Below are 20,940 nucleotides of genomic sequence, written 5' to 3'. Positions count from 1 at the left end.
ATCCAACCCTGCCCTAAAACTCCAAACTCTCTTTCCCCCCAATTATTCTTATTCTATTTATTTTAGCCCATGATTTTGATCTACAATTTGGCTCCTAGCCTTTTTTTTTTGCATTTCAGACTCGAGTTTAGTTTTGAAATGTAATTTGGTCATTGATTTTGTTTTGAATACAATTTGGTCCTTAAATTTTGTTTTATATACAGTTTAACCCTTAATTTTAACTATAATATACAATTATCCCTTAATATAAATGTATTATTAATTGAATATTTAAATTTGAATTGAATTAAAGTTTGAAATATAAACCTTAACATTTTAGATAATTTTTAATTTATAAATGAAAATTTTAATCACCATACTAAAATTGTATAAAGAGTAAACAAAAATAAAGTGAAAATCGAAGATCAAATTGCTAAAAAAATTAAGAATTAAATTGCAGCTCAAAGTCAAAATAAGCGGGTAAGGCAACTCAAAACTAAAGCTAGAGGGCCAAAATGTACATTATCCCTTTTTTGTTGCTACTGTTTCACTGTCAAAGTTTTCAGTTTCCGAGCTTTCCCAATTCCTTTTTTGTTTTATTTTTCTAATTATTATATTTCTAAGTAATTAGGGTTTTCTCCCCCACTTTTCTATCTGCTAACTGAAAAAATTCCTGCGTTCCGGTTCTTTGTTTGGTGGTTGACGTTAACTCTTTGTTAAGAAGAATAGGAAGAACTGGAGAAATGGGTGCACAGAAAAAGAGTGCTACTCCTAGGGTTTCAGAAGACCCAGAGGACTTGGCACGTAATCCTTTACAAGCCATTCTCTTAGCCGATAGCTTTGCCACCACGTTCCGTCCAATAACTCTCGAACGCCCCAAGGTATACGTCCACACATATCTTATTCAAATTTTGTTTGAAAGTTTCGGTTTAAGTTTAAAAATTGCTTCTTTGATTGAAGGTGTTGTTGCCGTTAGTTAATATTCCTATGATAGATTACACATTAGCATGGCTTGAATCCGCTGGCGTGGAGGAGGTTTTCGTGTTCTGCTGTGCTCATTCGAAACAAGTGATTGATTACTTGGAGAGTTCCCAATGGTCGTCTAAACCGAATTTTATAGTTACAACAATTGAATCTCACAATTCCATCAGTGCTGGTGATGCTTTGCGTTTGATTTACGAACGCAATGTGGTAATGTTTTTTTTTTCTCCATATCATTTCCACTAATTAAGAGTGTGTTTATGGTTTTACTAAGAAATCTGGTTAAACTTTGCTTTTGATAGTTGGGATGCTTTATTTATTTATTTTAGTATGCTTTTATACTGAACTTCATTTTCAATATGCTTAAATCTTTTGTAGAGTTCATAGTTGGGATGCTTTATTTTTTTTTATTTTTTTTATTTTTTGTAGCTTTTTGGCAATTGATAATCTGGTGTTTGGATTTTATTGACAACCATCATGATTTAGATTTTTTTCATTCAGTATGTCATATGTTTCTCCTTATCCTTTCAGATACATGGAGATTTTGTTCTTATTAGTGGAGATACAGTGAGCAACATGTTGCTTACTGAGGCACTTCAAGAACACAGGGAGAGAAAGAAAAAAGATGCTAATGCTATAATGACCATGGTTGTTAAACAGTCAAAGCCTTCTCCGATCACCCAGCAGTCTCGACTTGGTACTGATGAACTATTCATGGCTATAAATCCTGTTACGAAACAACTTCTGTGTTACGAGGACAAAGCAGAATATTCAAAGGGGTTTATATCTCTTGATAAAACACTGATAGCTGACAATCCTTCTATCATTCTGCACAATGACAAACAGGTTCATTCTTCAAATCATCGCTAAAATTATTTGGTTACATTTTAGATTACCTATTATGCCATTGTGTGTGTGTGTGTGTGTTACACAGACACTGAAAAAGGAGGATCTTAATATGTTAGTGAAAGATTTGCTCTTTTTGTGGATATAGTGCAATTAGTTGCTTTTCTTGGCGATGAACAGAATTGTTGGAAAATAATTATAAGATAGATGTAATGAGTGTGAACCTTTTCTTGCTTCGCAAGTGATTGATGCCATATAGTTGTTTGATCATTTCCAAACTTAAATTGCTCTTTCCAACTTCTCTTTATTCTTACTTTGTTATTTAATCTCACAATAGTTTTACCCTTTATTGCAGACCGTCTTTGTCCTTTTTCTTTGTAGATTTTATTTCAGTAAAATAATTGATTCTCCATAATCAGACAGAACTTTGAACCTTGACCTCAACCTAGGTCCATTATAAGTTTATTTCTTTTTCAAGGGACATGACTTGAAATCTTATGCTACTGGTTCAACAATCTCTTTCAGTTGGTGGCATGATTCGATAGCTTAGATTTTTTAATTTCCGTAACACATATTGCCTAGATAAAAATTAAACATATATGACTTATGTTATTTATTTTTAGTCTAATAATTTCCCAGTAATAATTAGGGTTTTCTTTTGCAGGACTGTTATATTGACATATGCTCTCAAGAAGTACTAAGTCTTTTCACAGACAATTTTGACTATCAACATCTGAGACGCCATTTTGTAAAGGGTCTGCTGGTTGATGATGTACGTGTTACATATCATATGTTTTTATTAAGTTGTTTTTAAAATATTTCCTGATGGCTTCCTCATTGTAACAAAACAAAAATGTGCGCCTGCGCATTCAAAGGAAAAGTTTAGATAAAAATGGGAAAACTGTGGTTTGTCCTTATACACCCAAAATGTCCATAATGATAGCTTTCTTAGCTGATCCTTCTGTCTGAATGGTGTAAACTTGTCTGCTAATCTGTGGCCTAGATCTATGCTTTGGAATTTACAAGCCAGCCCTCATTGTTTGTTAACACACATCATAATTCATGAACCATTGTGCTTTAATTGTAAATTATTTAATTCAAGAAACTCTGATTATCTTACTGTTCTTGGGATAGGTAAACATGGTGTTGCATGTGTCTTCATCAAAACAATGACTTAGCTATTATTTACAAACTGTAGACATTTGTACTCATTTCCCCTAGGATTCTATAAATATGCTAAAATATGAAGATCATAAAATAATTACTGGGTAACAGTTAGAACTTTGAAATTTTGAAAGGAAGTTTGGGTTATATTAGTACATGCACTTATCATATATGTGTATCTTAGCATCATACTGTGCATGCAGTTAATTAATCTTGATATCTTATAATATACATGAGTGTAGAATTGGGGAAATATTTCTATTGCTGATGTTACCAGGCTGGATATCATAAGATTTTTGATCATGTTGCTTCTGCTTTAATTTATGGCTGCAGATAATGGGTTACAAGATATTTACTCATGAAATTCACTCGAGTTACGCCGCTAGGATAGATAACTTTCGAAGCTATGATACCATTAGCAAGGACATAATTCAGAGGTGGACTTATCCATTTGTTCCAGATATACTCAGTGGAAGTACTGCAATAAAAGTTGAGAGGCAGGGAACTTATCGAGCATCTGGTATAGGTTAAAAGAAATTAATGGTCATTATGTATTTGACTGCCATAAAAGTTTAATGCTTGAAACATATAGCATTTCATCATTTCATGCTTCTACTGTTTGATTTGTTTACTTCAGAAATTTCCCTGGACTTGGTTTAATTAATGTTTTCATTTTATTTTTTCAGATGTCACAGTGTCACGTTCTGCAGACATAGGTTCGTTCACTTTCATTGGGCAAGGCACCAAAATAGGGAATGACACAAAAATCTCTCATTCTGTTGTTGGAGAAGGGTGCACTATTGGATCAAATGTCACAATAGAAGGCTGTTATATATGGAATAATGTTACCATTGAAGATGGCTGTCAGTTAAGGCATGCAATTGTATGTGATGGTGTAATAATGAAGTCAGGAGCTGTTTTGCAACCTGGAGTTATTCTATCTTTTAAGGTATGCTTCCCTTGGAGCATTTTAGATATTTTTAGAAGTGTCAAATGTCATCATTATTATCACCGTGATTAGTTTTGAATGAATGTTTATATGCAGTTATATGGATTTGGATTGTGTCTCATGATATATCAATAAACTCGATAGACTAAAATTTAATGATATATTATGGTAATACCATTATGGGCTGTCTGCCTGTCTCCCAACAGGAGTAACGGAATAATTCAAACTTGTTAGTTTTTTCGGCTTCTCCTGTTTTATTTATGGACTTGTAGATTAGAATTTCATGCTACTACTGACACTTCAAGTCAACCAGATTATCACTTTATGGGATTTAAAAGGTTTTACTGTTTTTGCTCGGCCAAACCGTTTTACTATGTACTAAAAAAGCTTACCTTAAATGTTAGCAATTGCTATATGAATAATTACTGATAGTCATTTCAGTTTTTCTCACATGATTTAATACAACCATCGTTTGTTCTCACATGCCCACCCCACCTGGAGTCCTAGCTACACCCTCCGAGTGCGTTTAATCTTAAGCCTTTCTTGCAACCCTCCCCATGATCATTCTCACTCTTCCAATGTGTTTGAAAAAGCGTTCCAATTTGATCCTTGTATATTTCTTATTTATTCCTTAATTACAACATTTTCTCTGGTTAGTAATACTTCTGGTATAGTTCAAAGTTATGTTCTTTTGCAAGAGCTCTGAACATTTATTTTGTCCAGGTTGTAGTTGGACAACAGTTTGTTGTTCCTGCATACTCCAAGGTTTCTTTACTTCAACAGCCAACCCACCTAGATAGTGACGAGGAATTGGAATATGCTGACAATACTAGTGGCACTGGGGAGCCTGGATGTAAGTTCCTAGAGATATATTAATTCCTAATATCTGTTTCTTTTTTAAATGTTTGAGGTATTTTGTGATTCCTGTAATATTGCTACCTCTGTGTAGACTTGGGTTTTATGGCTTGAGTTTATTTTTTCTTCATTTTCTTCATCTGATTTTATAATGCCATATGTTTTCGTTTTAGCTGTTTCCTTGTTTGTTTTGTACTTTACAACTTTTCTTGGATAGCACTCCCCTTCTTTCTCTCTTATTTTCTTACTCAGTTAGAATGTAGGTACGCATGGGGACTTTCTTTATGCTTCTAAGCATGTAGAAGTGATATTTAGCTCAATGTCGGTCATTGTTTTATGGAAGTCCTATATATCAGCACATATATAATTCTTTTATGTTCATTTTTTTTGTGTGTGGTTTAATGTTCAGTAATTTGTGCCTGCAATCTTTATTCTTTCATGTTTGTGGTAAGCTACCATTTATCTTTAGAAAAGAGAGATGTTCATTATTTATGTCCTTATAGATGTTAACAAAGCAGTTATTGGTGCAGCGGATAAATTGAACGGGGATATTACACCTGATTTATCTGAGACAGCATATGAGGTTTGTTACGTGGCTTCCTTGTAGCATTAGTTTATGGCATTGCTGCCAATTTTTTTTTGCAAGTTGCCCCAGAGTGAATATGGAGAAAATGATTTTTTATGATATATCTTTGGTGATATTATTAAATGGCATGAGGTTGAGTATGAATGTATCTTCATCTCTCTCTCATGTTTCTCTGGCAATTAAATAAATAACTTGGATGATGAAATTCTTTACGGTTATCAGCTTGGTGCTGGCGGAGTTGGTTATATTTGGTCAGTCTTTGAAGGAGTGCAAGATGAAGAATGGAGGCAGTCAGTTGCACCTATTCCCACAGATAAACTGATTAAGCTAATGCTAGAGAAAGATGAGGATGACGAACAGTTAACTCAAGATGGGAATGTTTTCTCAGCTTCAGGAGAGCTGAAAGCTGATTCTGATGATAATGGTTCTGGAGATGACGATAATGAAGACTCTGGAGATGACTATGTATTCTTTGAGAAAGAGGTAACGTGTTTGACTGTATGCATGGTCATAATATTTATAACTGTTTACAGTTTCCATTCTGGTTGGCAGGTGGAAGCTACCTTTTTAAGGGCTGTTAATGAAAACGTCAAAGTAGACCATGCAGTCTTAGAGGTGAATGCACTTCGGTGAGTTGCATTCATTTTAATTTCTCTGAGCAAGCTAGGGCCATTAACCTAGTTGGTGGAGCTCTTGACTGAATTTTTTTGTAAGCATTTTCCTAATTGTAAAATTTATGCTGTCCTTTTACATTATTTGAAAGTAAAAAACCTAGAACTCCCAGCAATATCTAGAGTCCATATCAAATAAATATTTTCTGTTAACCATTATCTTCTTTTCCTATTGGTAATCATTGTTTACTACATCCTTCCAATTTATATTTTATCAGTTTGACCGAATCCAGCCTTGCTTACTTTATCCCCTTTAGTTTGATGCCTGATCAGCACCAGAATTGTGCTTGACAGCATTAGCAGAATTACCACTTATTTCCTGCAGACCTTCCTTGATGCCATCTCCCTGAGGAGATCTCCAATCAACATTAATTTTCTTTTCTGTTGCTTCAAAGATATTTTTTAAAACTGAGCTGCTGTTTTATTTCTCAATAATGATTAGTTATGGGGTAATATTTTGCCGAACCTGTCTCCTGGCATTTCTTCAGATTGTCTTACAACATGGCATCGGTGGACTGTGCTGGAGCGATATTTTACTCAATGATGAAATTGGCAGTAGAATCTCCACACAATTCTGCTAGTAAGTGTATTGCTTTTTTTTTTCATGGCCATTCTGGTAGCACTATATTTACACTGCATCGATGCAAAGAAATCCTTCTTTAATGTAACCATGCATGTGTAAAGGATTGAATTCAATAAATATGCACACAGACTTGTAGCATCTATTTTTAGGGACCTAATCACTCAAGGTAGTTATAGCTGTCTCATCTGCGAGCAGTGAGTTTTTGCTTCAAATAAGTTCTGATCAACTCATCAATCTAATGAAGCCCCAAAATTACAGCATTTTCCAAATTATTAGATCTCGGTGATTTACGCTTAATCTCTGAATTATGTAGTTCAAAGGCTGCGCACTGACTCTATGGTTCATATCTAACTGTCTTACGTCATTCATGATTTATTCAAACCAACAACGATAGTACTTTATCTTCTCAGAAGTTATGTGCAATCTTTATTTCCCTTAAAGTGCTGTTTCTTGATGATTTTTATTGGTATGTTAGAGTGGCAACACTGGCAGAGTGGAGCCATATGTACGTCTTTAAGGATTTAATTTAAGAATTATTCTGAATATGTCTCCCGTATGTTAGTACAATTGTTAGTCAATTAGCGCAAATTCATGCAGCAAAGAGACAGGATTGGATGTTAGATTATTCTTTTAATTATTATTTCTTCTGTTATTTTTGAGTGATTTAATTATTCTACAGTGCAAGCACACCTCTTTGCTGCTGTCAATCCTCTTATGCTTATTTTCATTGCAAAAAGAAATAGATCAGTTCATGTTTTATTGTTGACATCCAGGGTTAACATGTTTGTAACCACTAACTAGTTTGTCTTGAATCTATTGTAAAGGTGAACTGCATAAAAATGCTGCGGATATAATCACAAAATGGCAAAAACTTTTGAAGTCTTTCTTGCACGATATAGATGAGGAGGTTTGTATTGTTACACTGATGGAAATTTCCATCTGATTAATAACTATTAATTATAAGCCGACGGGCATAATACATTTTTTGAAGTGCTATATCTAATTTCCTCTGTATCATTCATTGGATGGGTGGGGTGACTTCTCAGTTTATATTGCATGCCAAAGTTGGCATCTCGCAATGCGCTCTTTTCCTATTAAAACATACATATTTTTGTCTATATTTCAATCGTGCTAAATCTTTTTCATGCCATTGCCCACCAGATTGAGGTCGTCTTGAAATTTGAAGAAATGTGCCTAGAATCTGCTAGGGAGTTTGCCGCGTTATTTCCACAGGTATTTCTAATGATATATCTAGGTATAGTAGACAGGTTGGTTGATAAGATCTGGCATTGAGTAGTTCTTATGGTAATAGTTACAAGTGAATATGTTAAGTTGGGTAATTATTAGTCTAGCTCCTCTACCATTTTCAGAGATGTTTAAGATCCCGTTTGTATTTGTGTGCATTTCTTGATGAGATAATGTGGAATGAGATGCAAGGTTTTATACAAAAGAATGGCAAGAAATGAGTTCTCATTTAATTTTTCTTCCACAGATTTTGCATCTTTTATATGATAAAGAAATTCTACAAGAAGATGCTATTTTGAAGTGGGCTGATGAGAAGGAAGGAGCAGATGCAGCGGATAAAGTGTTTCTCAAGCATTCTGAAAAATTTATCCAGGTAAATAAAAAAAGAACGGACTCTTTCTATTTTTTCCCAGCGTTCATACGATTATTCATCTGCTCTAATGATCGTTACATACACATTGCTTCTTTGCCCATGGTTCCCCTTTTTAAGTGGTTGAAAGAGGCTGAAGAAGAAGATGAAGATGAGTGAGATGAGCGCAATTCCAAGTGGTGTTCTTTTTATAATATTGTGCATCAATGATCGACAAACGAACATGACCGTTTAGCTCATGCTTTAGAAGAAAACAGGTGGATGCTGTTATCATGGAAAATTTCTGCCATGGCCTTTAACCATGGTCCTCTGCTTTTTGTTATGTGACTAATAAAGTTATTCCAGTTTGACACCAGAAATGTTGTATTTGAATTGAAATGTTTTCTATAGTTGGGCAACTATTCAGATTTGGTTATTGCAATGATTTTTTAATTCTTTTATACCCTTTCAGCATAAATAGGAATAGTAAAATTTTATTAGGACCATAAGAACAAATTTGCAAGGGAAACAGAAAAAAAGGGCAGAAATCTAGAATTTCCACAAGACAACCACAGGGTTAATTGAAAGTGAGATGAGCACTACTATAATTAGAAGCATTGGCCCACAGCAACCGTCCAATATGCAGCAGCAAGCACGGCATAAAAACTATACCCAACAAATGGGGAAAACAATTGGTGCTATGTTTATTACGTTTAAATTTTTTTAAAAGTATTTTATGATTTTTTAGTGTTTAGTTGATATAAAATAGGTTGATCAATATGATTTATTTTTTGTATTTTACGATTTGTATTTGTTTGTATTTCTTTTCTTCTTATTCTAAGCATAGTGTTCGGATTAATGGTACTTTTACGGAACGCTTTCGGTCGGAACATGGCCTTCAACAAGCGGATTTGTTGTCATCTTTCTTATTTCTTATGTGCACTGAAGGGTTATTGGCTTTCCCACATTCTGAGCAGCAGAGTAGCCGCATTCGGGGCCTTCGTGCTAGTCGGAATGATTCTAGGGTCCTATTTATTCTACACGGATGATAGCTTATTGTTTATCCGCGATTCAGAGCCTAGAGTTTGGTGTCTGTGGGAGGTTTTAGACATCTATGAAGCGGCAACGAGATAGAAAGTTAATAATGCCAAATCCAACATTTACTTATGCCTGTAGACTCCAATGGCAGACTACTCCCTTATTTGTGGCCTTTTAGGCATGCCCAAGGTTGTCGATCCAGGTATTTATGCCTCTGCTGACAGGTCGTAACAAAACTGCCACATTTGATTTTGTTCGTGATAAGGTAGTCGTCCGGGTACGTGGTTGGACGAAGCATCTTATTTCCTATGATTGTCGTGAAAACTTCATCAAATCGGTTGAATAAGCTTTGCTAACATACATCATGGGCTGCTTTTTATTACCGGCAGAGATTGTTGAGGCGAATGTTGTCCTTTGCGATTACTGGTGATATGATCGTCCTTTTGAAAGAGACTGGCCCCTCTTGCTTGGACAACTCTATACCAGCCGAAACGAGTTGTGGGTCTCGACCTTCGGGATCTACACCAATGTAATCTTGCTATGCATGGCAAACAGATATGATGTATTCAGTAGCCACAAAGCCTTGTCTCTCGTGTGTACTGTGGAGATCTTTTCAAGAGAACAACGGAGACTGCACCAATGCTTATGAACCCCTTGGAAAATTTGGCTTCCTCGGTTGTTAGTACAGCCAATTACATTAGAGCCTCATTGATTCCTAACCAGAGGTGGAACCACAACAAGGCTGGTGGCTTAGTATTTGCCAAGAGTGCCTATTTTGTCTATGATCATCCCAGAGATAACGGCAATTGCCTCGAGCGGTCATTCGGCGACAAAGCTCCATCGAGGCGTTGCGTTATTTTCAGGAGTCGTTCCCTGTTTTGAGCTCCGGTTCAGCAAAAGCTTTTTACCTCTAGTCTACTGAGGAATCAACCAAGTATGCTCTTCAATATGGAAAGGAAAAGGGGCCAATCAAACCTGGAGATTCAGTTGTGGCATTGCACCCGTTAGTGATTAAGATCTTCACAGTTCTGTTAGGCTTTTGATTAAATTTTTTGGTATTTAAACCATTTGGATGCCTTCTTTTGAGCCTACTTTTGGCACTGATTCAATTTTTGGTATTCCAACTATTTGAAAACCTTTTTGGCTTAGTTTTTGGTAGCTTTATTAGAAAGTTTAATTTGAGTGTTGGAGAACAATTTCAACATGAATGAGGAAATATTTAATCCAATTGATCCTTTTCAAGAAGTTTATTGATACAACATGTGTAAAATATATATAAATTCTTTGTTTTACAACAGCAGCAAAAAGACGAGCTCAATGCAGACAAATATCTACAGAAAATTGTTCAATTAGCATCCCTCTGAGCTGCATTTTCATTTCCTGGAATGGTCTCTGATGAGGGAGCTGAAGTGGATTCACTTTGGGAACCTGATAAGGTGCCCAAACCATCATAAGGCCATGGAATAGGGATCCAATACCTTCTACCACTTCCTACCCTGCCACTACTTTGAGCACTACTACTGTCGCCATTAGGCTCGATCTTCGAATCATCTAACGGCAACTGAAACCGGCAAACCGGACAAGAACTATGAAGTTCCAACCATGGGATAATACACCCAACATGGAACTTATGCTTACATGGCATCTCTTTCGCTTCGTTTCCAATCTCGAATTCCTCCAGACATACTGGACATTGTGAATTTTCTTCGACTGTAATGGTTGGCATTGCTTCGACTGCTTCCTTTTGTGCCGGCAGGGTTCCGTATCGATTTGGATCATTCTCAGACAAATACTGCAGCAAAATATCCCAACCAGATCCCCTGATGTGATCACCACCAAAGGAGCTAGCTGGCCTATGACTCGGGTTTCGACAGCGGTTCACATCAAATGAGCCTTGAACAACCAAGGCTTCTTCATTGATTGGATCAAACAAGATCATTCTACCACTTCTATCTCTGCCATTCTCAGAATTTTCTGAGTCAGAAGCTGCCATTGTACGCATATCCCGAAGCATCCTAACAGCTGAAGTTGATCCCCTTGTCGTCCTTCTTGGAACCGAGGACTCGGATTCTCTCCCAAGTTCATCGTCTTCCAACCAATCCTGCGAGTTTGTGCCATTGATTTGATCCCGGCTTGCGATACGCAACTGCGACGAAGGACTTAAACCACCGATCAAACCAAGCAAGATGGGAGCCCAGAGTGAAAGATTGTTCACTGATCCTGAATCAATGGCGTTGGTATTGGTGTTGGAATGGTTTCTTATGCCGGCCATTTCTTCAACAAATCCAGAATCACACAACGGGCATTTGATTTCGGGATCTGTCGTTGGATTCACCGTTTGAGAACACACGTAACACCAATAACTACTTGCTTGCCTATCCCCCATCTTTCTCTTCAAAATACGACACAAATAATTAAAAGACGACATGATACGAATATATAAATGTATCTAAGATGTCAAAATCAATATAACATCTTAAATATGATTCAAATAACATAATCACAACGAGTACATGAACGTGTTATAATATATCGAAGAAAACGAAGGCGTCATGATCAAGATTAATCTCAAACGAGTCAAAACATGATATTTTTAGAAAATTATGCAGAAAGAAGAATCCTTGGGAAAGGTTAACATGAGGTGTTTTTGGTTGTAAGACGAAAGAAAAACATTATAGTATGGTACCTTGGAAATGGAGGATGAGGGGAATAATTGGTATGAATTATGATTTATGAGGGAATAAAAGGAGCATGATATGGAATTTAGGGTAAACAAAAAAACAAAGCTGTCCTCTCTTTTTCTTGTTCTCTTTCTCTAAACTGAATGACATTTTTAGGTCAATGTTGGTTTTTTACCTATCATTTTGGTATGCGCGGTTTCTTATTTAAATATAGGCTTCTTGTAATGAACATTAGGCAATTAGTTGGTACAATTTAGAACCTCTAACTTAGTTGGCTGATGCAAACATACATCAAGAGGGACAATTTTAAGTTGTATAGATTTACTTGTACATTAGTTGTGCTCGAATTAGAATCAAGAGACATTAATTTGATTAGTTATTCAGATTAGTATTGTAGAGACTCGTTAGGGATGATCTTCACAACTTAATTTTTTTTCATTCATAATATCACAATTCAAACATTTAATCTTACTCAAATAATTTAATACATCATTTCAATAAATTAACCAGTCGTGGTGGTACGCACTTAACGTTAACAAGAATAAAAAGTAACAAAATCCCAACACTTGGGGTAGTAACAGTTAAATAACCTTTGGGTTTGGCATTTATGGCATTGCAAGGCAAGAAGTCAATCAATGTCCGAATAACATTGCCAAACTCAAAACAGAGGAACGCCCCCATCCACCCTGCTGACGACATTGCTGACTCAAAATACTTGAACAAGACTTGAGATTAATTATAGTTAAATCCTTTAGATTTCCAGGAATTGAACTTTTACATGATTATTGCAGGATGACACGTGTACCTTCTTTAAACGAAACTCAATATGCAACAATGGTCTGACGCAGTCGCCGACAACAAATACTAAAATATCTTTAGGCTGCGGCACGTGATCAATCCCTTTTCGCTGCCCACTTGCCTCCCCCATATATATTCGGTTTTCGAACTACACACTCAACATCATCACATCACTTCTCGCAACCTATTCTCATCTCTTCGCTTTGCCCTTTTGCCCCACAGTTCTACCCGAAATGGTTAGATTCTTCATTCTTTTTTCTGATTTCAGTTTCGTTATCTGCATTTTGTTACAGGAACCAGAAACAATCCTTTTTTGAACTCTTTCCGATCTTCTCTTTAACAGGATTTTCAAGATGCCATTGCTATGGCTCTGGAATTTGTGTTGGAAACCGAGAGGCGAAAGAAAAAGCAGTTGGAAGATGCACTGGCCCAGAAGCAAAGGGAACGTTCGATGCTCGCGAGAAAGAAGCACCACCTGCTGCTAAGAAAAGCGGCCGAGCAAAAATTGTTCGACGATTTCATGGTTTTCATTGGCGCAATTGAGAATAACGATCGCCAGATGGCCCAGCATTTTGATGAAAACGAAATGATGAATGCTGTTGTAGCTATGTTGACCAGTAATGGCGAAGAAAACGGAGGGTTTTCCGACGATAATGGTAAATGTTTGTATGATCAGAAGCATAGAATTGAAGTAAATGTAAATTGGTAATCAAATGTGGGTATAAATTTTCTAATGGTTTTGCTGTTGTTGTGTGCAGAAAGGATTGATAAGGAGCTTGAGAAAGCTCAGAATCTCGGCCATATTCAGGGAACGAATAGTGACGGCGGTGAAGGCAGTGACGACAATAATTGAGTGCAAATTCGACCAAGTGTTGAAAATGGAAATTTGCTGCAGCCTTTTAAATTCTGTTAAATACTTAGTTCTAGGTTAGTGTGGTTTAATTAAGAGTGTTTAAAAATAAATGTTTTCAAGGGTCTTAAAAGATAGTTTAACGACCAAGTGTCAACGGTATTATACACCGTTAAATATATATGATCCTAATTTAAATTTAATTATCTAATCAAATGGTACACAAACCAATAATGGTAAGATTTTTTTTTATTCTATTTACGAAAATCGACTCGATTTGCACTTTGGCTTGAAAAAAAATTCATAACCAAGATGATTAAAATGGACAAGACAAGCATTATGTCCATGATCAAACCAAGGATTAATGTGGTAGATGTTGCTGTCAAAATCATCCCAAAATCCACGACAAAAAATAACTAATGGAACAATTTTAAGTACTGCCCAATTTAAGTCAGACAAAATAAGTAGCAAGGACTAGGGATTTAAATCGCGGTCGTGTTTACCGCGATTGCGACAATAACGAGCATTATTAATGTCATAGCAGACACTATTGCGGGTGGATATATCGAAAGGCAACACTACCGCTATTTGGCGGGCATTATCGTGGTCGTTAACCGCTACTTAAAACCTGGCAAGGACAAACCTTAAAGTATAAAGGGATTGAATAACTAGATTTGCCACTTGTCGAGGATTTGAGCCAAAAAATTCTTTCAGGCTTCATCCGAGATTAATCCGGTGAAGTTAAAAAAACTGTGTTGGGAACTAAGATAAAATTAAAAAAATTCGAAGATCTAGCTGAAAGTTTTGAGCTAGAAAGGCTTAAATTACAGGGTAATTTTTATTAATAATTAAACTATAGAAATGATTTTATTTTAACCATTGAACTATGAATTTTATCAATTAGATCACTTATATATTTATTTAAATGGTATCAATCAAGTCACTAATCATTAATGGTTGATGAAAACATTAACACGACAATTAAGTAAGTTAATATAATTATAAATGCAGTCATCATTGTTTACACATTCTATAATTATAATTATATAAATTTTAACTACCTCGTCAATATTTTCCTTAACAGTTAACAATTAGTGGTTTTATTGATATCATTTAAATAGTTAACTGGATTGATTGACAAAATTCATAATTTAGTAGTATAAATAGAATCACTCTTATAGTTTAGTGACTATACATGAAATTTATTCTAAATACAAAGTTAAATTATGTTGTTAGTCCTTTTACAATATACACATTCGGATTTGGTTCCTAATCCTATACTCTAATTTAGTTACTTTTAGTCATGTTTTCTCCATTCGCGGTGGATCAAATAATAATTATATCACAAATTAAGTTTTCTTTACACTTTAAATGATATTTTTTTAAATTAAATATTTATATTTATATGTTTTTAAATTTATATATTAAATACATTTCATATATATTATTTAAACTATTTGGAAAAAATGCTTTAGATTTTTAAATAAGTGATTATAATGTATTCAATAGACTTGTTTAAAAACAGAAGCAGATCAGATTTTTGGAAAAAGATTTAGTAATTGGGGCAATAGGTTATAGAAATTTTTTAAATTCAAATTTATCATAAAAATATAAATTTTAATGAAAATAAATTTAAAACTTTTTCAGTGTTATTTTAAATAATAAATTAATTGAGCTAACCATTTTTGACTTTGGGCATTTTGTGCAATAATTTTATGCTCCAGCAATCGGCCGATATCGACAGGCGGACCAGTCCCAGCGGCCGACTACGCTCGATGAACCGACTAAAAGTCCAGACAACTTTGAAATCTTTTTGGCTTATGCTTTGTATATACACATGAAATTGATTTCATTTTTATTTCAAATTTATTTAATTTTAATTACTGTTTTTTAGCTAAGTTAATTGGAGGTCAGGTTTAGATTGTTTAGATAAACTCAAATTACAGCGAGTAGCCCGGATTTTAAATAGCATAATCGAAGGCTTGTGCAATTAAAAGAGCTAAAAGAAACTCCTGTTGGCAGATAGTGAAATATATATTAAAGCCATTGAAAAATTGGCTGATGATTTGCTCAGGGACTTTGGATTTGAAGCAGGATGCGATAAATTCAATGGGACCAACGGTCTTGACGAGGAAACCGTGAAGAGCTTGACAGACTGAATGCAGCTCGATCTGGCTGGAGCCACCCCGCTGACGACGGAGATGGCGGAGGGTACGATACAAAGGAAACTCACTGAGACGGTGGTGGTGCTGGTGGCCATGCTTAGCAGCTCAAATTTTCTTTAACACCAATTTCAAAGAATCTATGATAATACCCAAGTATTAAACGTCTGCAATCAATAATATATGTTGTTGATCCTCAAGTAACTCATTTCCCCATATATCATTCATGTTTTCTGGATAATAACAGTCATCAACAACAAATCAGATGTCGAAAAACGTTTTACTTATCAGATAATATGAATACAAAACTATAACCCTCTAAATATGTCTTCCTATTTAGGGTCTTGAGTAGCTGTCTTCACAAGACCACCTCGGTGGCAGATATATTTATGAGAAACATGTAAGCAAATTTATCATCAGACATCAGTCACTGTACTGTCCCTTTAACTTTCGTTTCGGCTCAGCTTATGAACAATCTTCAAGTTCATACAGTGTCCCATTTCTTGTTTGTTCATTTCATGGTCCCTAGCAGCCTAACCTATGGGCGTAGAAAGAAGGGTGCAGCCAAGAATGACTTGCCGGCTCCAATTTCAACCTCCAACGCATATGAAAGTTGGCAAGTTGTCTTTGCCTACATTTTTATTTCTCCACCTTGGTGGATCGAGCTGTTAGAGTACCCCACATTTTCACTAATCAATCAAAGGGGGTTTTTTTTTTTGGAAAAGCAAGGGTGGCCGTTTTGATGAATTGAAAGACACAAGAAACCTTCCTAATCCAACATTTCCTTTTAAAATGACAGTTCTTTTAAATGGAAATTCATGATAATACGAGAAACTAATGACCTGAACATGTAGCGGTCCTCTTTTTCCAAGCAGACAATCGTCCAAAGAATGATGTCCAATTCAATGTCTCAGGCACAACACAATTCTTGAAGCTTCCATGAGTTGTAGATCATCAAAACCTACTATATATTTACATAGGATACATGGAACATGACACTTTTTTTTTCTTCACCCACAAACAAAAATAACACTGCATGCATTGCCTTTAAAGTCGTCATTCTCAAGGATGCCCTTATCAATTGAGATATAATCCTTAAATACCTGCAAAATTTGACCATACATGTTTAAGGATCGCATCAAATTGATGAATTCATTCGTTTTAAATAATTAAATCCGAAAATATACAATAACCACAAGATTTTTACATTCACAAAGGGGGGTTTCCCTTGAACATAAAAAAAAAAAGCCTAAAAAAATATACACTGATTTTGGTCTTCAAAAGTTCACAACCACCCTCGAATCAAGCAGGGCTAGGATCCAAAAATATTAATCTGAATTGCCCTGCAACTCCATGGGAGACGATATTCTATGTTCTTCACTTCTAACATGAACAAGTTCGTACGCGAAAGATCAACCTGGGAATAGTACTGTAATATGGACGGTGAGGGATGGCATAAACACCATACTACATCATCTCCCAACACCAACCAAGGTTTTCTCCTTGCTGTCCCTTCGCTTTAAGAATGTCGTCGGGACTGAAAGCGGGAGCTTTGTCTTCGAATGAGATGGAACTTGATTTGGCATACAAGTCTGTTCATGTGTGGGAACGGGAGTTGGTTGAACTGGATTTGGCGTGTAGTGGAAGGGAAGGTCTTTATTAGCTGACAACGTCAAAAGCTCCTTCTCCTCCAGCCCTTTTGTTGGCCAGAGGCTGCATCGGTCCGGTGTGTGTTTGGCTAATGCATCTTTGAACTTTTTGATATGCTGATTTGTCATTGTAGGTTAGATCATAATGATAAACATGATGAACGTCGTAAAAAAGGAAGGATTAGAGACTGACCGTGGCATTAGTACAGCTAAAGCTGCATACACGCCCCTGAGCGCCTCGATAGAACCGGAAGAAAGGCAACACATGAACATTAAGAGTATAGCTCATCGACTTATGCTCCTCGTAATTCACCTGAAGAAACTGCACATCTGGATTCATCTCTGCAAATTGGAAAATCTGCAGAATCACAACAAACAAGCTCCACCTTCTAGATTCTTCTTCTGATTATAGCTAACAGTCGGAACCAGATTTGCCTTCCCCAAAACTTCAGCCATATCTAATTTTGTTTTCTCTAACAACAGAGATCAAAAACCCAGATTGAAAATTGATCCACTGGAACGAAAATTAAAATACAACAAAGCAGAAGAGTTTGTTTACGATCTCTTTAAAGTTTAAAGCGAAAGTGATTTATTTTCCTCAGTCGGATTTGCTTTGGCAGTTTTGTTGCTTGTTTTAAGGTCTAAAGGTTAGCTTCAGCCGTTGACTGTTTCGTCGTGATGTAAATCTAACGGCTTGTTTCGTCGTCATGTAAATCTAACGGCTTGTGATGGACAAATTTTTATCTGAAAGAAAATCAGAAAACGTAGTGGATAAGTTTTTTCTTTCTTCTTTTTCTTTTTTAAATATTTCTTCTCTAGATGTCCCAATGGTTGCCGGTTTTTATGGTAGTCTGGAGATGTACGTGATCAGTGAATTTTACAAGCATCATACCTATGATTTTACATACACAAATACTTGTTGAGTATCTTTAATTATTAAAAATTATAAAAATAATTTTTTAATAATAGAATATTATTTTTTTGAGTCTTTCGATCATTAAAAGTTATAAATTGTTTACTTAACTATTCATATATTTGAAATTTATTTTTTTTTCGTAAAAAATTGATGGTTATTTAAATTAAACATTAACCTGCTGATTAAGATATAATAAAATTATATTTTAATAATATCTACTAACATAATTGTTCTTTCAAACACTAACTTGATGATATAATACTTTAAACATTAGCTCAAGACATGATATTAGCAGAGAGTTGATCGATAAAATATAATTTAAATAGTTTTGAGATCAAATTTTATCACATCATAATAAATAGGTTAACGTCTAATTCAGATAACTACTAATTTTTTAATAATAAAAGTTGAATTTAAAATACATAAATAATCGAGTGATTATTTTATAACTTTTAATAATAAAAAAATTTAATAAAATAATATTCTACAATTAAAATATCATTTTATATCTGTTTATAGTTGAGATATTCAATAAAATCGCGCCCAACCAAAAAGGATAATTTGTGTACCTTACTCTGTGCAAAATTAAAAGCAAGTGTCAGATGATGCTTTGGATAAGAGGTTTTTTTTTTTTGCCCACCTCATTTCTTTTTTGGGCCACCGTGGAATCTTTCTCTTTTCCTATAAACATAATCCTGTACTTTTTACCATAAAAATTAAATAAAAATAACCTTAACCATGTACTTCTTCTAAAAAATAAATTCCATTTATCTTCGATTTTATATTTAAAAAAATTGTAAACGTTGATCCCTTAGTATTATTTGTGTATAAGATGAATATATATCACCCCTGATCTTGATTCCCTCCTTTTCAAAATAATCGAATTTTGTTAAATTCAGTAAATCTTAATATACATATATTCATTTGAGATGCTTATAATATAGTATTTATTTGAAAAACTTTTAACTATTTAACAACGATTGTTTAAATATTTATGTAGACGTTATGATTGAATTCGAAATCTCTACGAATAATAATCTCCTGGTTAATACTTAAAATATATTAAATACCTACAAAATTGAACATAAAAATTTCTTCTTATAACCACTGTTATTTGGGCCATGTCCATAGGCCGAAATAAGGTCTAGTGTGTACGGGTGCAAACCTATACGCAAGATTTAATTTTAAGTTATGACGAGGCCATTCATATTCCATTTGAATGTCTTGTATTAGTTCATTCATATTCACTTGGCCCTACTATAAATGATAAGTTCAACCATTTTATACAAATAACAATCATGTTTATCTTCAGTAAATGTAAGAATTACAACAGTGTCGAAACTGTTAGAATCTTATTAATAATCTCTTCGGGGTGAATTTATATCATGTTTTAATATGATTTTATTTAATAAATCCAATCAAAATTGCAAAACAAGCCTTGCCTGAACTCGTTTAAAAGGATGCATTTCCCTTCTATCTTCTAACTAAATACATTTAAAAAATGTTTTTCGTTGTTCCACATTTTCATTTTTCACCTGTCAAATTTCCACCATTCTATTTTTTCATGTACTAATCAAGACAATGACACATTTTTTGAATGCCTAGATAACTCCTACATTGTACATAGTTTCATGTCATTCTCGTATATATTTTATATTTTAAAATATTGATATTTTTTTTATTAAATAAATATGGGTATAGTTAAAAATATCATATTTATAATATATTTATCGTGCTTTCATGAATTTTAATTTTTTAATAATATCTTTGCATCACACAAACTAGGGTTTCCTCCGAAGTTTATATAATAATTAATTTGGTAGTTAGGACAATTTTAATTTTAGCTGAAAGAGAGGTTCACCAAAAGAAATGCCGCTTTATGATTCTCACTCCAACCAAACAAAACCTCAAAACGAAAGTAAATTGTCTTGACTTTTTTATACACAAATTTAATTTAATTTTAGGTTAAATTGTTAATTCTCTAATTTATCCCAAAAAATAGAGTTAATTCTCTAAATATCAAACTCACAATGTGAGTGAATAAATAATGTTACCTTGTTTACTGTGTTTAAAAAGCTATGCCAAAAGTCAAATCGATGTGAGTTTGTTCAATTTATTAAAATGGTTACATAAAATTATTTTTGTTAATACAAAGAAAATAAAATAAATTATCTTATAAATCAATTTGTAGCATCATCCTCAGTAAATTTAGAATTGATCTGCGTTTAGCAGCTGTTTCATATATTTTGGTCTCACTTCTCAATCGAGTTAAAGTAGTTCAAAAAGAGGTTCCACAATATCATTCTTTTAGAATGCCTTAAACTTCTTAATAAAAATATTATAAATATGTGCACTATCGATCTCCAACTCGACTTTTCATGTATCTTAATTTCTATTCGTATCGTTTGATTCTATTTTTAATTATTTTTATAAATGATTTTTTTTTAATTATTTGGTGACTAATTTATGTTTTTTTATTGTTCTACGAGAATGAACGATTAATAAAATAGGTAAAGTATACAAATGGTTCTCGATTATATGATATTGTTTTATTGAATCATTCGACTATTAAAAGTTATAAGGGCGTTGCTTTATTAAGTTTATCGACTATTAAAAGTTTACAAAATAGTCATTTGAC

The 20,940-nt window shown here is 34.3% G+C and overlaps 3 protein-coding genes across 4 annotated transcripts; 1 reads left to right on the top strand and 2 right to left on the bottom strand.

The window, feature by feature from the left end:
* Positions 1-531: 531 nt before the first annotated feature.
* LOC120113865 (translation initiation factor eIF-2B subunit epsilon) lies at positions 532-8,650 on the top strand. Of its 2 annotated transcripts, none has more exons than XM_039134922.1 (15): positions 532-860; positions 940-1,170; positions 1,492-1,806; positions 2,471-2,578; positions 3,304-3,490; positions 3,657-3,919; positions 4,643-4,772; positions 5,308-5,357; positions 5,583-5,843; positions 5,913-5,989; positions 6,520-6,611; positions 7,439-7,521; positions 7,776-7,847; positions 8,107-8,232; positions 8,350-8,650. In XM_039134922.1, exons 1-15 carry the CDS (start codon positions 723-725, stop codon positions 8,386-8,388), a joined length of 2,172 nt encoding a protein of 723 aa, XP_038990853.1. In that variant the 5' UTR covers positions 532-722; the 3' UTR covers positions 8,389-8,650. The 2 variants fall into 2 exon arrangements, with proteins under 2 accessions (XP_038990853.1, XP_038990852.1); XM_039134921.1 differs by having other exon boundaries at positions 533-860; positions 5,305-5,357.
* A 1,940-nt stretch (positions 8,651-10,590) lies between these two features.
* LOC120113866 (E3 ubiquitin-protein ligase SIRP1-like) lies at positions 10,591-12,057 on the bottom strand. The gene is made up of 2 exons (XM_039134923.1): positions 11,933-12,057; positions 10,591-11,638 (listed from the first exon to the last, which is right to left on the bottom strand). The coding sequence occupies exon 2, from the start codon at positions 11,630-11,632 to the stop codon at positions 10,592-10,594; it is 1,041 nt and encodes a 346-aa protein (XP_038990854.1). The 5' UTR covers positions 11,633-11,638; positions 11,933-12,057; the 3' UTR covers position 10,591.
* Positions 12,058-16,921: 4,864 nt separating this feature from the next.
* LOC120113686 (thioredoxin-like 1-1, chloroplastic) lies at positions 16,922-17,842 on the bottom strand. Its single transcript, XM_039134755.1, has 3 exons — positions 17,804-17,842; positions 17,580-17,744; positions 16,922-17,500 (listed from the first exon to the last, which is right to left on the bottom strand). The coding sequence occupies exons 1-3, from the start codon at positions 17,840-17,842 to the stop codon at positions 17,210-17,212; spliced, it is 495 nt and encodes a 164-aa protein (XP_038990686.1). The 3' UTR covers positions 16,922-17,209.
* Between the last annotated feature and the right edge of the window lie 3,098 nt (positions 17,843-20,940).

The sequence above is a fragment of the Hibiscus syriacus genome, unplaced genomic scaffold (genome assembly GCF_006381635.1).
Source record: "Hibiscus syriacus cultivar Baekdansim isolate YM2019G1 unplaced genomic scaffold, ASM638163v2 tig00110213_pilon, whole genome shotgun sequence".
NCBI lineage: Eukaryota > Viridiplantae > Streptophyta > Magnoliopsida > Malvales > Malvaceae > Hibiscus > Hibiscus syriacus.
This window is presented reverse-complemented; position numbering and strand designations above follow the sequence as displayed.

Coding starts and splice junctions, on each gene's coding strand:
- LOC120113866 (XM_039134923.1), bottom strand. CDS start 11,632: ATGGGGGATAGGCAAGCAAGTAGTTATTGGTGTTACGTGTGTTCTCAA.
- LOC120113686 (XM_039134755.1), bottom strand. CDS start 17,842: ATGGCTGAAGTTTTGGGGAAGGCAAATCTGGTTCCGACT. Junction 17,745..17,803: donor AGGCAAATCTGGTTCCGACT/GTTAGCTATAAT, acceptor GTGATTCTGCAG/ATTTTCCAATTTGCAGAGAT. Junction 17,501..17,579: donor TTAGCTGTACTAATGCCACG/GTCAGTCTCTAA, acceptor ACAAATCAGCAT/ATCAAAAAGTTCAAAGATGC.
- LOC120113865 (XM_039134921.1), top strand. CDS start 723: ATGGGTGCACAGAAAAAGAGTGCTACTCCTAGGGTTTCAGAAGACCCA. Junction 2,579..3,303: donor AGGGTCTGCTGGTTGATGAT/GTACGTGTTACA, acceptor TTATGGCTGCAG/ATAATGGGTTACAAGATATT. Junction 3,920..4,642: donor GAGTTATTCTATCTTTTAAG/GTATGCTTCCCT, acceptor TATTTTGTCCAG/GTTGTAGTTGGACAACAGTT.